The sequence below is a fragment of the Manis javanica genome, chromosome 17 (genome assembly GCF_040802235.1).
Source record: "Manis javanica isolate MJ-LG chromosome 17, MJ_LKY, whole genome shotgun sequence".
Lineage (NCBI taxonomy): Eukaryota > Metazoa > Chordata > Mammalia > Pholidota > Manidae > Manis > Manis javanica.
In genome coordinates, this window is record NC_133172.1 from 15,261,671 (window position 1) to 15,282,742 (window position 21,072).

The 21,072-nt window shown below is 49.3% G+C and overlaps 1 protein-coding gene and 1 pseudogene across 5 annotated transcripts in view; both read right to left on the bottom strand.

The window, feature by feature from the left end:
- Positions 1 to 21,072, bottom strand: part of SIPA1L3 (signal induced proliferation associated 1 like 3) — a 228,079-nt gene that overhangs the window by 72,885 nt on the left and 134,122 nt on the right. For all 5 annotated transcript variants that reach the window (XR_012126722.1, XM_017650818.3, XM_073226115.1 and 2 more), the window contains 5 exons: positions 18,520 to 18,650; positions 9,116 to 9,304; positions 8,233 to 8,407; positions 5,231 to 5,334; positions 2,554 to 2,711 (listed from right to left, as the gene is read on the bottom strand). Coding sequence is in view for 4 of the 5 variants with exons in the window: in XM_017650818.3 (XP_017506307.3) it covers positions 2,554 to 2,711; positions 5,231 to 5,334; positions 8,233 to 8,407; positions 9,116 to 9,304; positions 18,520 to 18,650 (757 nt within the window). In the remaining variant the exon portion in view is untranslated. The remainder of the gene's footprint in view (positions 1 to 2,553; positions 2,712 to 5,230; positions 5,335 to 8,232; positions 8,408 to 9,115; positions 9,305 to 18,519; positions 18,651 to 21,072) is intronic.
- On the bottom strand, positions 13,187 to 16,960 carry LOC118972990 (tyrosine-protein phosphatase non-receptor type 2 pseudogene; annotated as a pseudogene).

The window sequence follows — 21,072 nt, forward strand, 5'->3', positions numbered from 1 at the left end:
GAATATCTGGTCCCTCTCTTCCCCCCAGGCTGCAGGGATGACGGTGTGCCTTTCAGAAACAGCACACTTGAAATAAAGGCAACTTGTTACATGACCAGGAGATGCTGTGACCACCGGGCCCCTCGGTCACTGTATCTCAGTACTTCCAGAATACTCACAGTTATTTTCTCAGGGCCTACAATGTTTGGGCCAGGCATCTGTCTAGCCAGCCAAAGTATCTGTGGGGCCTACGATACGGCAAGCATTGCGCCAAGGCAGATACACAGCAGTGAGTATGACATGAGGCATGAGGCTACCTTTAAGCAAGGCAGGAGCCACAGCAGGCAGTCGTTTTTACAGTGTGATAAGTGCTAGCAAGAAACGTGTCTGGGGACACAGTGGGGACACTAAGGTCTGTTCAGAGAGCGGCGGCCCGTGGGGAAGGGGGAGAAGGGCCCAGGAGGGGGCAGCTTTGGTTGTCTCTCTCACATTTCCTATCTTTAAAAATAAAGGAAAGAGAGCTGAAGCAGATATGGCAAAATGTGAACATCTGTTAAATCTGGTGGTAAGCACATGTGTGTCATATTATTTTCTGTACTTTTCGGAATATTTAAAATATTGCGTAATAAAAATATTTTACATTAAATTGTGAAAGAACAAGAAGGGTTTGTGCATCGGGAGAAAGAAATAATCCTGGAGACGGTGCAAAGGCTAGTCTGGAAAGTTGGGAGGTCTGCCACAGGTTCCTGGGTAGTCCAGGTAGGAGTGTGGGGAGGGGAGCAGGGCCCACCCAGCCCAGGACCCTGCTGTGAGAGGGCTGCCTCCCCTGGGGGGGTGTGAGAACAATGCCATCTTCCCTCAGGGGGCTTCTTTGCAGCTGCTGAGGAACTTGGGACATCATCTGAGTGGCCTCAGACCCTACACAAAGTCTGGAGGTGCAGGTACTTGCTGAATGTCCATGGAACAAACAGGTACGGGAGGAGGTGGAGCTTCAGGCCTGGTGTCACATGGAGCTCCTGCCCGCTGTGTGCTGGCTCCCAGCAGGGCAGTAGTTCTTGACGGCAAACCCTGCACACGGGAACCCCCACCTCCTCACATAAGCCTCACCAAGAGAAGAAACTGGCAGATACTGGCACTTCCACTAGGACCACCAGTGCACACACCCTTTAACCCAGTAACTCTATTTTTAGGAAATTTGTCTATCTCAGGTATATACTTAGACATATGCACAATGAGAGTATAATAAATAAGGTTATTCATTCAGGATGGATTGGACTGTAATAGCAGGTGGCAGGAAACACCCCAAATGCCCACTGATAGGGGAGAAAGATTCTGATGCATCACCACGATGGAGTATTATATACAGCCACAAAGAATGAAAAAGGTTTGGAAAGATCTCAAGTAATGCTGAGTGAAAAATTACAGGATGCAGAACAGTGTGTGTGATATGCTACCATTTGTATTAAAAAGGTGGTAAAGGAAAATTTACAAGTATTTGCCTGTATGTACATAAAATATCAGGATGCACAGGAAACTGCCTTTGTGAGGCCAACTGGGTGGTGAGAGGTCAGGGGTGGGAGGGAGACTTTCATCTTTTTTTACTTTATTTTACTTTTTGTATTTTTTGAATTTAGAACCATTTTGAAAAAAAAATCAAACCATTTAGAAAATAACCCTCCCTTGCCCATGGCCCAGAGTCTGTGGTGCTGCCCAGAACAAGGGCTGACCTTGGCCTGGACCTAGGTTACGATCAGCCGGTTTTCAAGGACCACAGCTCTATCTCCACCCCATGTTCACAGAACTTTCCATTTGGCCTCTGGGGATAGTCACTCCTGGGTGAGAACTGGTGTTTGGGGTGTATACAGAGTGGGTCTGAGGCCTGTGAACTAAAATCCTCAGTTCTATTTCCCAAGGGGGTCCCTGCCTGCCCTGCCATCTCCATTCCCCCATCTTCCAATTCCTTTGGGCCATCACTACTGTGCCTCTCAGTCCACAAGCCTGCTGCCCACATGTGGCCAGTGGTTTTGCTCTAAGTGGGTGCCCAATCCCCAGCCTCAGTTCTGAGTTCAATTCTGGAGCTCAAAAAGAAGCCTTGATTCTGGAGCTGCTTTTCCTGGAAAAGGAAAGTTCTCTTTGCTGGGTTTGCAGCTGAGAGGATGTTGAGCTCAGAGCTGCAAGCAAATGAAGCAATGTCCAGGAAAGCAGGGTAGATCCAGCTATGCCTGGACCTATCACTTTGAGAGCCAATAAATACAACTGCCTTGTTGTCTTGAGCCAGATTGAGGAGGGTTTTCTATCACTTGCAAACAAAAGATTCCAAGCAAGCACAAACTCCTAATGGTGTCCTTATCAAAACTGGGGCGATATGCCCCTCTCTAAGACTCACCCTCTTAGAAGGTATGGGCACCTGTGGATGGAGCTCCCTACTGAAGTGCACACAAGCAACACAGGAGGCAGCCACCGGGCTGGCTGTGTGCCCCAGCTCTCTCCCTGTGCACGGAAACAGCACGTGTGAGTGCCTGTCGGGGGTGGGCGATCCCCAGGGTGGCCCCTGGAGCCACGTGGGGGTTGTACCTGTAGCAGACGCTATCAGTGCAGGGGTTGTGGGCTCGGACAATGATGAAGACATGCTGGAAGTGTGAGCGGATGTTCCTGGGGGTGAAAGGCAGTGCCCCCGGCTCCTGGAAGATGATGGTCACAATGTCGTTTCCTATGTGCCTCTTCCTCAGTAGCTGGTCAACGGGAAACAGAGTGGGGAGGGGAAAGTGTCAGTGGTCAGCTTGAGGATCTTGCCGGGACAATCACAGCGGCCTCCGCACTGTCCCCTTGCTCCCACCTGTGTCAGCCTGGCCCCACATGCAGCCCAGGGAGCCGTGGACACTGGGTTCAGACCCTATCTCTCCCTGCTCAGAGCCCTCCTGTGGCTCCATCTCACTCAGGGTTAAGGACAAAGTCCCAGATGGCCCTGGGACCCCAACTTGCCACCCTCCCCTGTCTGACATCTCCAGCCACATCAGCCTCCTGCTGCTCCTCAAACACGCCAGAAACATTTCCTCCAGGCCTCTGGAACATTCTTCCCGCAGATCCCCATTGGCTACTCCCCCAGGTCTTTGCTGAAGTATCGCCCTCCCACAGAGCCCTTTGATGGCTGTCTTATCTACCATCTCACCTCTTCAACATCCCCTATTTCTGCATTTCTAACCTCATCACTTCTCATTTGCAGACACTTAGCACACAGCAGCTTCTCCCCACCCCCCTTTTGTTTCTGGTCTTTTCCACTAATGTGCCCACTCCATGAGAATGGGGCTGAGAGCAGTGCCTGGCACACAGTAGGCACTCGATAAACATCTACTGGAGGAGAGCATGAGCTGCTGGGCTACGACTTGCTCAAGGTCACATTCATGGACCATGGCAGTCAGACCAGAGACCGAGACTGGGGCAGCTGTGGCTTCAGATTGACCTGCAGGAGGCCTGTCCTCTCGCCTCTGCTTGTCACAGCCTCTGAGGAAGACTAGGTTAACTTTGCAAGTGATGATGTAGTCATAGCGTTTACTTGTTTGCATTTGTACAAGTTTAGCCTTCGTATAACTTAGGAATTCACTTTGGTAACATGAGGTCCACAGATAGGAGCCACATGTAGCTCTAATGAGGTGGCCCTGAGTGTGACATCCAGACACACTTAGCAGCACAACTCATCCTAGCGACTTGTTAATTCTTTCTGTGTCTTAAGCTGGATTAGAGTTAGATGAAGAACTCACTGTGGCCAGCCCTGTATAAATTATTCTACATACACACCTTACGTTGGCGACCTCATATAATCTTCACAAGAAGCCAAGGTGTGAGCTCCTCCTACCTGCTTTTACCGATGAGAAGGAACACGGAGGCTCACCGCGGCCAAATGACTCGTTTGCATCTCACAGGCACGGAGGGAAAGAGCCAGGATTCAAGCCCACTTCTGCTTGAACCCACAGCCCAAGCTTTTCCCACCATGCCTCCCCAGTCCCCAGGAACAGCTACTGCTTCCTGCTCCCCTCTGTGTGTCGGCCTGCCTGTGCTCTGCTCTCACGCATCAGTGCAGGGACCGTCCCCAGTGACCCCAAGATGCAGGTGCTCTCTTCTGCCCATTTTACAGAGAAGGGCCCTGAGGATCAGAGAGGCGAGATCACACAGCTAGGACTGGCAAAGTAAGAAAAACTCTGAGACCGATGCTCTTACTGCCTGCTGTCAGGTTAACCTCATAACTCACTAACAAAATTTACAATGCAAAAAAATACATGTCTTAAACTATTGAAAGTCTGAGAGGTTTCTGCTCATCGGAAACCAGGAGAAGCTGTTCCCGGGCCCAGTCCGCATGCTGTGTCCAGGAAAGAAGCCCCCTGGCAGCAGGTGTCAGATGCTACTGCCCACCCAGCACCTCTTCATTCTTCTGGCAGCTGTTTCCAACCCTTGGGAAAGCACCTCCCTGATCTCCGTCTATATTTCAAGTTAAGCTGACCCCACTCACCTCCTTAGGGGTAGGCATGTGCTGCAGGCCTGGCCAGCTGGAGCCAGTTCTATCCCCACCCCAGACCCAGGGACCGGCAAGTGAATGGTTCAATGAGACTCAGCCCTGAAACATTTCTGGGACACCTGGGAGGCACAGCGCTCTTCCCCTAGGATGGCTGTGCTGGTGGGATGTGAGCTGAGGGGAGATCTTTGCCAGCCCTTGGGAAGACCTGTGACAAAGGCCACTAGGAAGAAAAGCAGGTGAGAAATGGAGAAGATTCCTAATATTGTTTGAGCGCCTGGATCCAACCGTACCTAAAGCCAGTACTCCCAAGGCTTGAGAGAGGATTAACCTTGTCAATCTCAGTTCTTGCTGATGCCAGTTTGGTTTGCCTTTCTGTTACTTGCAGTTGAAATAATGCTGATGAGTCACTTCTTTTTTTTCTCCCAGGACTCCTGATGACTCAGGAGACTCCGACAGGAGTTGGGGTAGTAAGGTAAGCAGAGTAGCCAGGGTAGTAAGATGCAGGGAGGAACACACTGACATCAAACACCACCTGATCTAGTCTCCATTCTTCAGGAGACATGACTGAGGTGCACAGAGTCTCCATAGCCAACAGCCTCCTGTCTCCTGCCCAGAACAGTGCCAGGACAGCCAGCACTGGGCACACAGCAGGCTAACAGCCCCAGGCAGGAGGAGTGTCCTGGGGCTCAGCTGGGCAGCGACTGGCAATCATTTGGGGCTCCCACCCTGGGCCCCACTGACCTGCTGCCTGTTGTTGGGAGTATAGGGTAGCAGGGTGGAGACATGGAACATGATCTCGTAGTCCTGGTACGTCGTGTAGAGGGAGTGGGTTCCCGTGGAGTCAGCTGAAACAGAAACACCAGTTAGCACCACACTTCCAACACCTCTGGGCTCTTGCCATATCCCACGTACCATCTGTGTTAGTTTTTAACTTGATGTTTTCACTTAACTCCACTCTTTAAAATGAAAAAAAATCTAGATAATGAGGAAACCTTACATTCTACACCCTCCACATTGGTAACATTTTAAAAGTCTGACAGTACCAAGGGTTGGTGAAGATGCGGAGCAACTGGAACCCTTTATGTGGCTGGTCTGATGTAAAGCAGTACTACTGCTTTGGAAAGCTTTTTAGCAGTATCTACTGCACCTGAAGACAGGCTTAACTGATGAGCTGGCACTTCTGGGATCACAGCCTAGAGAAATCGTACACACGTGCCCTGGGACATGGGTATACATATCTTCAAATGTCAGTCAGAAGAATGGAAAACAAATTGTATATTCATAACTGTGGGAAAGGAATGAATCACAGCTACCACATGGGTGAATCCCACAAATATAACGTTGAATGAAAGACACAAAGGAACACATACTGTATGATTCCATTCACATTATGTTCAGAAATAGGCAAAACAAATTAATTAGAGATGCATAGGTAGGTAGCAAAACTATGGAAGAAAGAAGGAAATGATAATCATGAGACTTAGGATATTGGTTACCTCTAACAATGGGGGCTTATGACCAGGGAGAATACCACCTGATTACTAATTCCATGTGTCAGAGGGGGAAACTGAGTCACAGAGCGGGAGTGACTTGCCCAAGGTCACACTGCAGTGGGTGGTAGAGTCTGGACTGAAACTCAGGCTGTCTGACTCCCAAGTGTTTTCTTAAAAGTATCCAGTGCTGCCTTCTAAGGGTTTCACATTCCCATGGAAAACAGACCCAAATCCCCAATCTTTAGCCCTAAAGGCCCTGCATGGTGGGGCTCCTGCTTGCCTCCCTCACTTCATTTTCCATGTTAATTCCGTGGACAACAGTTTTTAGACCTCAGGGCCTTTGCATGTGCTGTTGCTCTTGCCTGGAGGGTATTGCATTCACCCCTGGAACCCACTATTTGGCCTTTTTGGGCATTTAGGTCCATCAGCTTTATTTACTTGAAGATCCTGGGGAACAGTGCTAAAAACAGAGGACTCCCTGTTCTTCTGGGACTAGTCTTAAACGTTCTAGGAGAGCAGGTGGGACAGGTGAGGTCACTGAAGCCACAGTGGGCCAGTGTCAAGCCTAGCCTGGAGTCAGGTGACCTCCAGGCAGGTGGCTGTGATCCCAGGGCAACCCTGTCTGCTAGCTGGGGAGACGGACCAGAAGCACTGTGCTCCCTGGGTTTTCTGAGATATCCGCCTGGCACAGAAGCCACATGGCAGCAGCTGATACTCACCTGAGTGCTTATTCTCTGAAAGGCACTGTGCTGGGCATCTGATTCTCAAGCAACCCAGTGAGGGGGCAAGATTATAGCCACCACTTTGTGGAGGGCACTGAGCCACAGGCACAGGCATCTGGGGATAAGTCTTCTATCTTTTTCCTGAGTGTACTGTCCCATTAGTGGTGAAGGGAACACCACCACCAACAGAACTACAGCGCCAATGCCCACACTAGCAGTGGGCTTCCTGTGTGCCAGGTGTATGCCCCATCAGCACCATGGAGAGCGGGGAGGTGGGCCAGATTAGTGCCCAGCACAGGGAGGGCTCAGTAGGGGAAGGGAGGGTCAGTGCCATGCTCCTGAGGTAAGAGCATCGTTACCCTCACTTTACAGAAGAGGAAAATGAGACCGAGAGACAAAGCCACCAAAGACCACAAAGCTGGCAACGGGACAACAGGCTGCTCACTCCTCCTCCTGCCTCCTTCAGTAGAGGCGGCGATGGTGATGACAACGACAGCCACAGGCCACTGCCTGACGCTTTATTCATCTCTCTAAGCTTGGTCTCCTCATCTGGGCCTCCATCTTCCAAATGAGAGAATAGGACCAGCAAGGCAAGGCAAAGAGAGAGTGACCAAGCCAGGGCCCCATCTGGGGCTTTCTGACTTAACCGGAGTCACTGAGCCACTCAGCCAACGACACCCAGCTCCAAAGACAATGGGCAGTCAGTCCTCTGCCCAGGCAGCCGTGCCACCCGTTCACCACACCACCTGTCCATCCCCCACAACTACTCCTTGTGGAACATTTCAATCCCACACCTGATTCGTGTTATCTATTCCCACACATATATGCATATGTGTGTACAGGGACTGCCACAATGAATATGTTATACGTACCTCCTGCCTTATGAACTAGACCACCCCCAACACTCTGATGCGAGGGTCATTTTCTAGTTACAGCCACCCTCTCCCTGGAAAGGCAGCCATACCCTGGGTATCGTGTCTACCATTGCTTTGTTGTTTTTCAGAGTTTTACCGTGTAACAAATCCCTGAACAATACATTACTGAGTGTGCTTTTAAAATGACTGTTGTGTAAAAGGCATCATTTGGCACCTGCTCCTCTGAGACCCACCTTACACACTCAACATCAAGTATGTGGCCCTCATCCAGGCTGATGCCCGCGGTTCCAGTTGGTCGCTGTCACTGCCTCACAGCACTCTGCTGAGTGGACAGACTCCAATTCTGCTGGGGCACACTGGGCACCATGGGGCGTCTGCAGTCATGCACATCTGGGACATCTCCCGGCATGCACATGCATGAGTTCTCATGCCTAGGAGAACTAGTTAGTGCAACTGCTGACTCACAGAGTAGGTGTACCTTCAAACTTTATGAGAACATGGCCCGCTCTTTTCCAAAGTGGTTGCACTACTGCACCCCTGCCAACAGTGTGAGCGCTCCTGCTGCCCTGAGTCCTTGCTGTGGCATTACCGGGCCTTCTGACTTTTGGACATGTGTGCGGTGGAGGCTCCCCACGATCTGGCTCCCCACTTACTCTTGACATCCAGCTGGGCAGCGTACTTGGTGAAGCCCTTCAGGCAGACCTTCTCGCCGATCAGGGAGAGGAACTCCTCAAAGGCAGGGCCGGCCTCCTCGTTGTTGTACATCTCCTCCTCCGAGCTCTGGCCAGCCTTACAGTAAAGGACGCCCACTTTGTGTTTCCGGCAGAGCTGCAGAGGCAAGAGCGGCTTTATGCAGGCAGGCCAGGCAGAGATGTTAGAGGGGATGGAACAGAGCGGGCTCTCTCAGGCAGGGAGCTGCTGGGGTCACACAGGAATTTAGTGCCACAGCCAGAGAGGAAGGAAAAAAGTGTGGGACCAGGCGCTGGCTGTCCCTCTGCCTCCCTCCCGTTCCAGAGAGGCACAACAAGACCCACGCTGCCCATTCTATTCTTTCTGCAGAGGGCAAGGCCACTCCCCAGGGGAAGAGACTGTTGCCTTGGCTGACTCCCCACTGCAGGTGTGGTGGAACTGGCTAAGATTCTGTATCCCTGGGTTCCCTGGCGACTGGGGACTGGACCATGGACAGACACCTGACCTCCTGGGACAGAGAGCCAGCTCACTGGGGTCTGCATGTGGCTGTAATTCTAACAGTGGCTCTGGGAGCTGTAGGAGGGACAGAGAAGCAGAGGGAGCCAACCTGGAGAGCGGGGAGGGAACACATACAGGAATCTGGTGGCTATCTCATCCTTAGACCATTTCTCTCGAGACCAAGTCACATGCCTGCTCTTAGCACCACAGAATTTGATAATAGATCCTTCCTTTTACATTAACTTACATGGGTTTCTGTTCACTGAAAAAAAAGTGAGCAAGGCAGAAAGGGAGGAGGTACCAGGAGCAGGGTTGCCCCAGGGCCCCCCCACTGTGGTCCCAGCTCACCCCTTGCTCGTCGAGCTTCAGGAGCTGCTCCGTCACCTTGGCAGTGTTGAGAGCCAGCCGCAGGCAGTGGATGTTGAGCTCGGGGATGACGTACTCTAGGGCATCCTTCAGGGGGAGGCCTCGCCCAGTCCCATGCTTTGTGGCTGTGGGGGTGGCGTCCTCCAGGATGGAGCCCCGCAGGGTTATGAGCTGTTCGGGACAGAAGGGAAGGTTAGCAGGCTCTCGGGATCCAGGAAAGGATTAGGGCATATGAGGGTGTCCTGTTCTCAAAGCACATGTGTGATGGTTGGAAGCTTGGGCTCTAGGGCCAGAAAGGTTTAGGTCTGGGCCAGGACTTGAATTTGCTGGCTCCTGGCTATGAGATCTTGATCCAGTGACTTTGGATCTCTGAGCTTTGGCTTCCTCTTTTGTGAAGTGGGTTCAGTAACAGTACCATAACCCCAAAGGAGTGTGGGAAGACTAAATGCATGAGCAATGAGACGATGGATGGAGGGGATTTTTGTTTAGTCAACAAATATTGTCTGAGAGCCCTTGAAGCTCCAACCCTGTTCTGAGTGCAGGTACAAAATATAGACTTTGCCCTCATGGAGCTGACTGCTGAGTGGGGAGATGGATTATGCCACGTAGTAAGAAGTACAATGAATTAAACAGGCTCCACGAGGTGTGAGCATGCAAATGAACACTCTGTCATTATGACAGTTAATATTTTATGTAAACATATTACCATAATGATATGGTTGGTCTGTGGTGGGGCCCAGGCATGTATGCACATAGAAATATACATGTGTTTACTTATACACACACATGTACAGTTTTAAAACCACCTGGGTGATTCTGATGGGTAGCTGAGGTTGAAAACCTTTAGTCAAGCCATTCTGGGCCATCTCAGCCTGCCTTTCCCAGACGCGGCTTTCCAGGTTTTTCCTGTGCTGGCCACATGACTAGTGCCAGGCATGGACTATGAGGGGAATTCGGCTTGGGGAGGACTTCCCGGGCAGATTTTCCTTCCTGGTAAAGGGGAAGCACCTTTCCACTTGCCCATTTCTTCTTGCTAAGGACACTGGTATGAGGATAAGATGTCTGGATTTGTGGCAAGCCTCTTAGGATCATGAGGAAATTAATAGGTCATAAAATAATGCCCTATTTGCTGTAGCTATGGCTAGGCAGGGTTTCTGTTACTTTGCAGACAAAGTCATTTCTAACTGATACACCTTGATAACAAGTTACATTTATGAAAGTACCTTCATGGCTCTGTATTCCAGGTATAACAGCAATTATGAAATTGTATGTATAGGTCTGTTCAGGGGCGTTTTAATTATCCTCATTTTACAGATGAGAAAACTGAAGCTCTGAGAGGTTAGGTGCTTTCTCCAATGTTACCACAGCCGAGTGGCTGAACCAGGATTCCAGCCCGGGCCTGACTTCTCCAAAGCTCATGAGTTTTCTTTTTGGTAAATTTTTTTACTGTAAAGTATTATCCACATACAGAAAAGTACACAACATGTGTCAGTACAGCTAAAGGAATTAGCATAGTAAACAACTAGGTAGTCACCCCCAGAGCAAGAGAGACAGTTCCAGCCCCCGAGAAGCCCTTTGGTGCCCCTTTCCTCCTCCCCAAAGGCAACACTATCCTGACTCCAACACCATAATTTATTTCTGCCTGTTTTTGAGCTTCATGCAGTTTGTAATTCTTTTGTATCTGGCTTACTTCTCTGAATGCTATGGACATGACATTCGACCACAGTACGGCAAGAGGCTGACGTTTTTCCCAGGATGGATTTAATCTGGTCTATTGTTCACGAGCACAGGAGCTGCTCCTCGTGTTTGACAACTGTGGCTAGTGCTGTTAGGAACATTCAGAGAAGCATCTTTTTGTGTCCATGAACACATTTTCTTTTGGCTTTATACTTACGAGAGAAACTGCTAAGTCACAGGGTATGTTAACCTTCAATTTTACTGAGCTGCCAAACAGTTTTCCAAGTGGTTGTACCAGTTTACACCCCACCAACACCAGCTTAGCTTCTACCCACAATGGGCTGCTGGCCACTAGGTCACCTTCCCTGGGCTAGACGCCGCAGCAGCAGCCCCATCCCCACGACATGGTGGCGCTGCAGAGGCTCTGTGTCAGGGTAGGGAAAACCCTCCCCCCTGGGGGACGGTTACAAACGCCAAATACATTTGGGCTCTGATTTAAACACTACGGAGGACCAGTGTTAACTGGAAAAACATTCTCACCCTAAGTCAACAGACACAGGAAGCAGCAAAAATAACATGTCATGACATTGCCTCTAAGCACATAGCCCACCTTTGCCAAACAGGACCTGGACAAGGGGCATGCGTGGAAGGAATGGAATGATCTTGTGGCTGGGAGTTCCCAGTTCTGGCCCCAGTAATTAAACAAACAATTATCTCTCATCGTAAGTAGGGTAGTCTTGAAACAGATCGAGAAAAGCAATGATGTTGGATGCTTGGCCCTGCCCGGTCTGTGTGGCCCTGGGATTGGGGCTTCAGTGTCACTTCACACACAGACAGGATCAGTGTTTTTGTATCCCGCTGACACTGCCCCGCAGCGCCCTCTGCTGGGGTCAAGGGACAGTGTGGCCCTCATCCTGTCCACACTGGACACAGCAGGCTTACAGGAACGTTTTGGCTCAGAAGAACTGACCAAAAGTTACTACTTGAAAAGCTGCCAGAGTTTCCTTCTCTGCAGGGGTGGTGGGTAGGGCATTGGTAGGTTGCAACAAGAGTGGTCACCTCTATTGTCCACCTGGTCTTGCCCACTGTCATGTTCTCCCTGCACAGACAGCGGCCTCCACCCCCACCCCCACCCCATGCTCCCTACTCCCGCCCCTGCCACCACCCCACCCCAGTCCGTTCTTCCCACAGCAGCTTGAGTTAGAGCCTGTCTCTTCTTGGTGCAGAACTTGCTTACAGTTTCCCATCTTTCTCTGAATAAAAGCTACCCCTCACTACTCAGCCTGTGAGTCCCTGAGTGACCTGACCCCAACGACACCCCAATTACACTGGCATCATCTTGCTGATGGTAACCTGTCAAGTGAGCTGGGAAAAGGCCTCAGGGCCACATAAGCAAGGAGGTTTCTATTTGCACAAATGGCTCTCCACTGGCACTGGCTCAGATGCATCCCTGCCTTTCTCTGTGTGGACTGGCGGGGCGGGGGATGCATCCTTAAAGAACTTTTCCTGGGTGATCACTCAGGAGTCAGTCTACCTGGGTTCGAATCCCAACTTTACCTCTTTCCTAGTTGTGTGATCTAGGGAAGTCACTTAATTTCTCTGCGCCTGTTTCCTCATCTATAAAATGGGGATAATAGTGCCTACCTCAAAGGGTTGTTAAGGATTCAGTAAGATAATCCAGGTACTGTGTTTAGCACTGTCTCTAGCATACAGCGAATCCTCAAAGCATGTTGGCCATTATTATGTGTAAACATGTCAAATATATTTGTACAAATCCACAAATAGGAAGCTACAGTTTGCTTTGTCTCTACTTAACAGTATGCTTTGGAGAATATTTCTATACACAGACACAATCACAGATACCTCCTGAACCCAACTGAGGCCCTAATCAATGCACTGTTACACTTGCTTCTCTCAATGAATATGAGACTCTCCGTTTTCTACTTTGCAAGCTTATGTACTTAAAATTTCTAACAATGAGTGACTGCTACTTTTTTTTTCTATTTAATAAAAATATTTAATGCTGCCAAAAAGTATAAAAATACAGTAGGAATGACAGTACAATACAAAGTAGTCTCTCCTAATTTATTTCTTTTACATTTCATACATGCATTAAAAAACTTAAGAATACATCAAATTAGAGGGTTCTGCAAAGTCTTCTGCTGGTGGTAGTCTTTGTTCCCTGGATGTAAGGTTTACTTTGTAAACAAACAAATGTGAGGCAATCTACAGGTTTATCAGCCTCACTTTAGTTTCCGGAGTGGGCTTCAGGTCTTGCTTTGCACGTCAATGGTTCAAAATTTATAGCTGCAGAATACTCTCAAGTTATGAAATATTTAGGTGTCTGTCAATCTTGGCCTGACTATGTCAGTAAGGAGAATTTTCCTCCAAAGATATATTGAGTTTAAATTTTTGTTTGTTTGTTTGTTTTCCTTTTTAAAATTAAGGAAACTTTTTCTTTTTCGTTCAGTCTCATTTAGTCTCTGTTTCATCTGCTGCACCTTCTGAGCCGTGTTAGCTTTTCTGTCCTCTTGAACACACTTCCGCAAAACACTCACTGTTCTCCTCCATTGTATCCTGCACTTTAGAGGACAGTCCTGTATATCTGTCACCTGTCAGTTTTTCTTCTTCTAGGCCTATTCTATTCCCATTGTATTTTTCAGTCATTATTTTGGTTGGTGAATGATCAAAAGCAGGACACAAATCTTCCTTTGAAAGTTCTTTCCATCGTTTCTGTATATTTGAATCTCCCCTTATAAATTTTGCTCCTTCTATTATAGTCATATATGAAAATCTGAGTTGATCTGGTGTCTGAATAAGTCCCATTCGATATTTTCTCAAATTCAGTAACAGTTGCTTAATGTTAATATCATCTCCTTTTTCCATCAGAACAAGACAGGTGTCTACTAGAGAAAAGGTGCCTGACCGCCCAATGCCTGCACTACAGTGGATCACTGCAGGCCCATGCTCAGGATTCAAGGAACCAGATTCTCTCACTTTAAATAAGAAATTGAGAAATGAAGCTGGTAATTCAGGGACTCCAAAATCTGGCCAGGTAGTATAATGAAAGTGAGATATTGTTCTGGTCTCCCCACTATTGATATTTCCTAATTGCAGAAGATGTACTGTATAATATGACTTCACATCTTCGGACAAGAACTTCACACTGAATCCTGTTTCTTTAAACAGCATCTCTCGGTCGTCTTTTGTTGGCCGGTACTGTGCACATTTAACGGATTCTTTCTCCACAATTCGGTTTAGCATGACAACTGCTTTAGTCTTTTGTTGCCACACCATGAGCCAGAAATGACAACCTGTATTAGGAAGTGGACCCTGTGTTAAGATGTAACTCCTTTGTGCCTCTTCTATGTCAACTAAGCTGGCATTAATATAATCATTGTCAGCATTTTGCAATTTAACATGACTGTGATCATATGGGCTTACATCTCTGCATCTGTTTCGATTTCTGTTTTCTGGAAATTTGGCCACTCTATGAGGATAGTCATGAGACTCATTGCGAATTTCCTGTTGGAAGTTGTCTTGCATTCTATGTTCTGTGTCTTTGCGCACATCTCTTCCTTCTCTGGAACACTAATTCTCTCTCCTTCCCTTATTCTCTTCACCTGGACAGACTGCTACTTTTTAAAGAAAAAAAGAAGATAAAAATCCAAACCTCTAACCCTGCCAAACCAAGGCCTGTTAAAACTCACGTTTGGGGGCTAAAGGGAGCCACTGGGCCTGGTGGGACAGATAGACCCTGGCTGGCTGAGGACTCCTGTGTCCTGGGAGAGACAGCACCAGCAAGGCGCTCAGGACAGGGCAGCCCAGGCCTGGGGCTCATCCTGTCCAGGCTCGGGGGTGGGGGGTGACATTTAGGCATGTGGTGCCAAAGCCCAGCTTCAAGTCTGTTCCCACCCCGGTGGGAAGCTTGGTCCTGCCAACGCTCACATCCCATCTGCCGGGAGATGTGGGCCCACTCGACTGTCTGCTTGGCGGCCGGGGGCGGCCATCTGGGGCAGGCCAGACGGCTGGCTTGGAAGAAGGCCTGGGCCCCTCGCGCTGGCCCCACACCTTGGTTTACAAGAGCCTGAGGCATATGTGTGTGAACAGAAGCACAGAACTCTGTGAACTCAACACAGTGTGGCTCTCTGACCTCAGAGTGATGGCCTCCGGAGCGGGGTCATCACAATGTCTGCCACTCAGAGCACCTGCTGCCCTGCAGCCCTGTGCTACCTTCTTATATGTGCCAGTCCAAGAGAACCTTCCCACCCTTCCCACTGCTCCAGGAAGACAGGGAACAAGCAACAAAAAGCCCATTTTACTGATGAAGAAACTGAGGCACTCAGAAGTAAAGCCATTCACCCGAGGTCACATGACTAGTGAGTGGCAGAGATGGACCAAATTCAGGGCTGTCTGTCCCAGAGCCAGAATTCAAACTCGACCTGACAGGCAGTGTGGTGAGCATGGGCCTGGGTGTATGTCCTGGCTCTGCCACGGGGAGGGCCCTCACAAGTGATTATCAGCCTAGGCCTCAACACCCTCACCTGCAGAATGAGACTAAGGAGCCCACATGATGGCACTGCTGAGAGGATTAGAAGGCTTCATGCATATGAAACACTAAGTGTTAGCCCTTACTGTTCCCACTGCTGTTACTGCCTTAGGGCTGTGATCCTCTGCTCTGCCTCCACACAGGAAGGGCCTTGGGAAGGGGCACGGCAAACACTACAGGCCACTGTCTCTCCCTGCAGCCCTAGGTGACGAGGCCCTGAGGCCTGAGTGCCCAACAGGGGAGCTCTGCAAGGGGTGTGCCAGGGCCATGTCTGGGTGTGACCTGTGCTGTGTTCAGGTAGAAAAAGGGCTGCCTGGGGCTGTGAGTCTCACAGAGGGCCAAAATTCACTGGGCTGACCGGGATGTGGCAAGGGGACACACGGAGAGCCGTGCTAACGGCTAACTTCACTGGGCTCTCCCCAACTGCCAGGCCCAGAACTGCTTACTCTCTATGTACAGTCTCACTGGGCCCACACCACAGTCCTGTGAGATGGATTCCGAAGGGGAAACTGAGGCTCTGAGAGAAGAATTCATGTGCCCAAGGTTTGCAGCTGCTGAGTGGCTTAACTAGGACTTATACCATGCCTCCACCATGGTGGAAATTGTCCTGCCCCAGTACCTTTGCACTGGCTGTTCCCTCTGCCTGGAAGCCCACATGGCTCCTTCTCTCACCTCCTGCAGGTTATTACTCAAATGTTATCTTCCCAGTGATTGCTCTTGGCCATGCTGTCTAAAAACCTAGCCACCCCGCACACTTCTTACCCCTCTTCCTTGCTTTACTTTCCACCTTGTCATCTTGTACCACACTGTATGACTCACTTGGGGTGCCTGAGGACTGTCTGCCTCCCCCACAAGATTGCAGCCCCATGAACATCCTTGCTGCCTTATTTACTACTGCCCTCAGTGCCTAGCACAGGCTGGCAGGTGGTGGCCCTCAGTGAACCTCTGGGGAGTAGGTGAATCCCAGACCTGGGCTCCTAAGGTTTGACAGCCTGGTGCCCAGCCCAGGGTGGACTGGAGGCTATTTATGGGTGTTGGGGGTAGAAAGCAGAAAGAAGCAGGCACAAGCCAGGAATGGCACTGAGTCAGCTTCAAACTTCCCAAATAGGAACCACAACAAAAATATAATACCTGACCCAGCATCTTGGCACCAAAGTCTCCTGATGCCTAGTATGCGCAATGCATCTTGAAAATTCATTCTACATACTATTTTCATTAAAGAAAAAAACCAACAACACAAAAATGCTGGCACTAAGTTGAGTCTGTAACTCATGAATGGGTCTGTGTGCAGTTTGAGCCAAGTTAGCAGAATCTCAGAGGCAGCCACGTGGGAGCCAGAGTGCAGGCTGACCCCGTGCCCCGCCACTTCCTGGAGGGTGCTTTGGGCAAGTCCCTTAACCTCTCTGTGCATGGTTTGTCATCTGTAAATGAGGATAACAGTGCCTTTGTCATAGAACTGTCATGACATTTGAGTGAATACAGATGTAACGAATATACCTAAATATTCATACACACACACCTAAATATTCACAGAAACAGTGAATATATATAAAAGTACATAAAGAGCAGGGTGCAGTGGTAGTAGATCAGCAATATAAGAGCAATTGTCGTAATTGTTATTTATTAGTATTTGACTGTCACTGTCACTGTCATTTCACCCAGCAGTTCCCCATCTATCACAAAACAATTTGAAGCAGTGTGAGCTGTCACCTTACATTCTGCTGGGAGATAGAAGGGCTAGAGACCACCTGTAGTCTGGGGCACAAGGTTTTGGGGCTGCCTCCCCTCAGCTGCCACAAAGCCTCTGTGTCATCGATGCCCCCTCAGCAGCCAAGTCTTTGTGAGGGGCTGGGGCCTGGGCCCCTGGTGCAGCACCTGCCAGTCTGGGTGAAGTCCAGGCTTGGCTGGCCCTACACCCAAAGTCTTTGGCAGCAGCAGCCCACTGGGTTCCCATGTCTGGGCAAAGGAAAGGCTCAAGGGGAAGGGGGCAATGCAGGACTTAGAGAGATCCTTTGGGAGGCTGCCCAGTTGACTGCCCCTTTTCTGGAAAAGTCACCATCACTTTTGCTGGCCTAGCTACCCCATTTTTTGCCAAGAAGCCACCCTGCTGCCTTCTCCAGGTAGCTCTAATGGAACTGCCAATCACAGTACTGCACCCTGCCCCCAGACTCAGGGTAGAGCAAATGTCCCAGATATGGCCAGTTTACTCTATCATTACAAATGACAGAGACTGGTCCAGGGTGTGGGCTTATGCTCCAAGCAGAGCCAGTCAGAGCCCTTCCCAGAGATTTACCAGGTAAGAGTCTCTTTCCCGTGGAGAAGGTATAAAGATGTAGGCGATTTGAGCAGCCAGTGTCCAGTTTTTTGTGGCATGCAGAAGGCTTGTCAGTGGTAGAAGATAATGACATTCACAAGGCAAAAAGCAGCAGGGAGCAGATAAGGAGGCAGCATTCTGGTGATATCGCTGGAGTGCCTGGATCCAGCTATGCCTGAAACCAGTCCTACCCTGGGATTTGCGGGTACATGAACAATGAATTCTACTTCTGGCTTAAACCAGTGAGAAGTAGATTTCTGTCACAGTTTAGAGTCCTAGCCAAGCAGGATGTGGCTGTTCCCTTGACACAGGTGACATTAATCCTGAGACCAAGCCAGGACAAATGGGATTCTCTCTACTCAGAATTGAAAGAGACATGCTGAGGTCTTGGGCTGATCAGCACCAACAGCAGCGCCTGTGGCGGACAGTCTCCATTCCTGCCTGGCCTGAGGTGGCTGCCTTAATTTCTCTTTCCATTCAGCAAGACACCCCCCTGATCCTAAAAGAATGTCCTACACCTCTCCCTTTATTTCTTAGGCTAACACCAGAGTTAATCTCTTGCAAATATAAGAATCTTGCGCTCTGCAGTCAGACTCGCTGGATTCTAATCCTGGCCTGGCCACTGATCCCTTGATCCCCTATCAGTGATATACTTTCTCTGAGTCTCAGTTTTCTCTTCCGTGACCTGGGGAGACTAACCTGGGGCTTGCTGTCATGAGGTTGTTGGGAGGCTGACATGAGAAGAAGCAGGGAAAGCACTTGCCCACAGAACCTGGCACAGAGTAAAGGCTCAGAGATGTGGGTGGCTATTATTTATATAGTAATAACGACAGTGATGGGACGCACCTCACGGGTCCGGAAGATGATCCTGTACTGGTACTGAGGCCCATGGTCCTTGTGGTCTTCCAGCTTTTCCCGTTTGATGCTCACAGCCACCGGCCCCAACTTTTCATCCACGCCGAAGTAATTGGCGTGCTCTGAGAGAGAAGAACAGATGAGTTCAGAATCAGCTCTCTGGAAGGGAGGGGTGACATCCCATGGCAGGCCTGCCCAGAGGAGGGCTGGGGCAGCTTCTTGGGCAACCTGTGGGACTCTGCTCACACAAACCTGCCCACGCTCAGTGGACAGACTGTCAGGGTAAGCCCGCCATACTGCTCCAGCTCTGCCCAAGCTCAGAACTTTTCCGTGCCTCAGTTCCCTCATCTGAGAAACAGGGGCCCTAACACTCCTTAGAGTTCTCACAGCCGATGTGAGGATTAAGCAAAGGTACAAATATATAAAATGCTTGGTGCAGTGCACGGTGTAAAAACCAGCCTCACTGTGATTATCCTAGACTTGCAAATGTTCACTGGGTTAGCTGCCAATTAGGACTCGTGCAGTGCTTAAGATCCTGGGCTAGATAGCCTCCTGCCAGGCTCAAATCTGGGCCCTGGCCCTGGTGAGATGCACGGCCCAGGCTAAGCCACTCCACAGCATTCTCATCAGTAAAATGGAATCAGTAAGGAGAGGCCCACCTCTCAGCATGGTTTTGAGTTTTAAATAGATTAATAAACATGGAGCATTGAGCACAGGTCTCGGTACACAGTAAGCCAAGAGAAGCGCTGGCTATTACTGTCCCCAGGGCATGAGGTTTGTCACAGATAAGGGGCCACGACTCCAGTCCCTGAGTCCATGTTACTATAGACCTAGGGACCCAGGAAACTTAACCACCACCACTCTTTCTCCCTTTCTGGTGACTATGCCTATAATGAGTGATGGAGCAAGTCTCCTGTTCTCTTCCGTGAATGACAGCTCTCTCCCTTTTTTCTAAAACATGTTGCTGTTCTACAGTCCTTCCAGGCAGACAGTTCTTCCTGATGTCCAACCCAAGTATCTCCTACTGGTGGTCTGTCGACTCAAGTCCACGAAGTCAGCACCTACCTGCTGCCAGAAACTCCCTCCCACCCCAGCACCCTGCGTCTTTAACTGATGGTTCCTACTCTCATGACATGCTCCTGGTGAATCAAAGGCTTATCTAAGGCCCAAATAACGTGTATTAATTAACAGCTGCAATCAGACCAGTGCCTGCAGTGGGTTAAAAACCCTCTCCAGCTGGTCAGACAACAGAACAAATACCGCACCCCACGGGTATCAGCTCATTCCTGAAACAGGTGCAGGGCTTTGGTTTGGTTTTCTGTCAATGCCTCCCCACAGCCTTGCAGTCTTGGCATACAGTAGGCACTCAATAAACCATGACCAATGATGAACTGATTTATAAGCTTCTTGGGCTACACAGAAATCATTTTTTGAAAGAAAATACTCTTTAAAAAACCTTCCATGATCCAGACTTACTACCTCAAGATGAGATGAACATTTCCAGGTGCAACCTTCTCTCATCCCTACCACAGGGGGATTTCTATGTGTGAATTCAAAATAACACTTTCTGTTGGTCAGGGATAAGATTAATATATTTAAATGTAAAGTCAGGTTTTCACTGGGTCCTTCAAATCCTCTACAGCCTTACTGTTTGGCTACTGATCTTTCAAAGAGAGAACCTATCAACGTCTTCCACTGACTCTTGTAACCTTAACAGTGTTGTATTTATAGTCCCCTACAACCAGGTTGCCAGGTGTACAAAGGTTCACAACTATTAAAAAGTTTCTTGGCTAATTAAAAAGCAAAATCAACCTGCAAGGGTCCTTTTCATTCCTTTGACAAATGCTTTTACCCATGAAATCTGTTTTGTGTGATACTGATGTTGTCTCACCTGCTCTATTAGTAACTGTCTGAAACTTTTTCATCCCTTTATTTTTAATTTCCATGATGCTGTTACAATCATCTCTGCTCCTCACAATGACACAGTGTCCAAAGGGAGAAATGTGTCACATAGCTAATAAGTATGGAACAGACACTCCAAACTCAGGGCTGTCTGATGCCCCCACTGGAGCCCCAGACAGTGCCCTCTGGGTCCTATTTGACATCTGTTACGTTTGATTAGGACACTGCTTTAAAAAAATTTTTTTTAACTAGTTGCTGTGGAGTAGTACTAGCTGCCTATCTAGTATTTATTCTTCTCTTCTTCCTCTTAAAGAAAAATTCCCTATTCTTGCAGAAGGAAAAGAGAGTCTGTGTCTATCATCTCCCTGCTGACTACGCAGCAGCCTCCCTGCCACTGGCCTCCTGCTCCCCTTGCCCCTGCAGTCTGTTCCCCGGAAGGAGGCCATGAACACCCAGAGCAGATCAGGGTCCTCTCCTGCCCAGACCCTCCCGTGGCTCCATCTCACTCGGAGTACAAGTGAGAGTCCTCGCCTTGGCCCACAAAGTCTCACACGACCTGCCGGTCACCTCTCTGCTTCGGCTCCCTCCTCGCCCCCCTCAGTCACTCTGTCCTACCAACACAGGCCTCCTTCCTATTCCTTC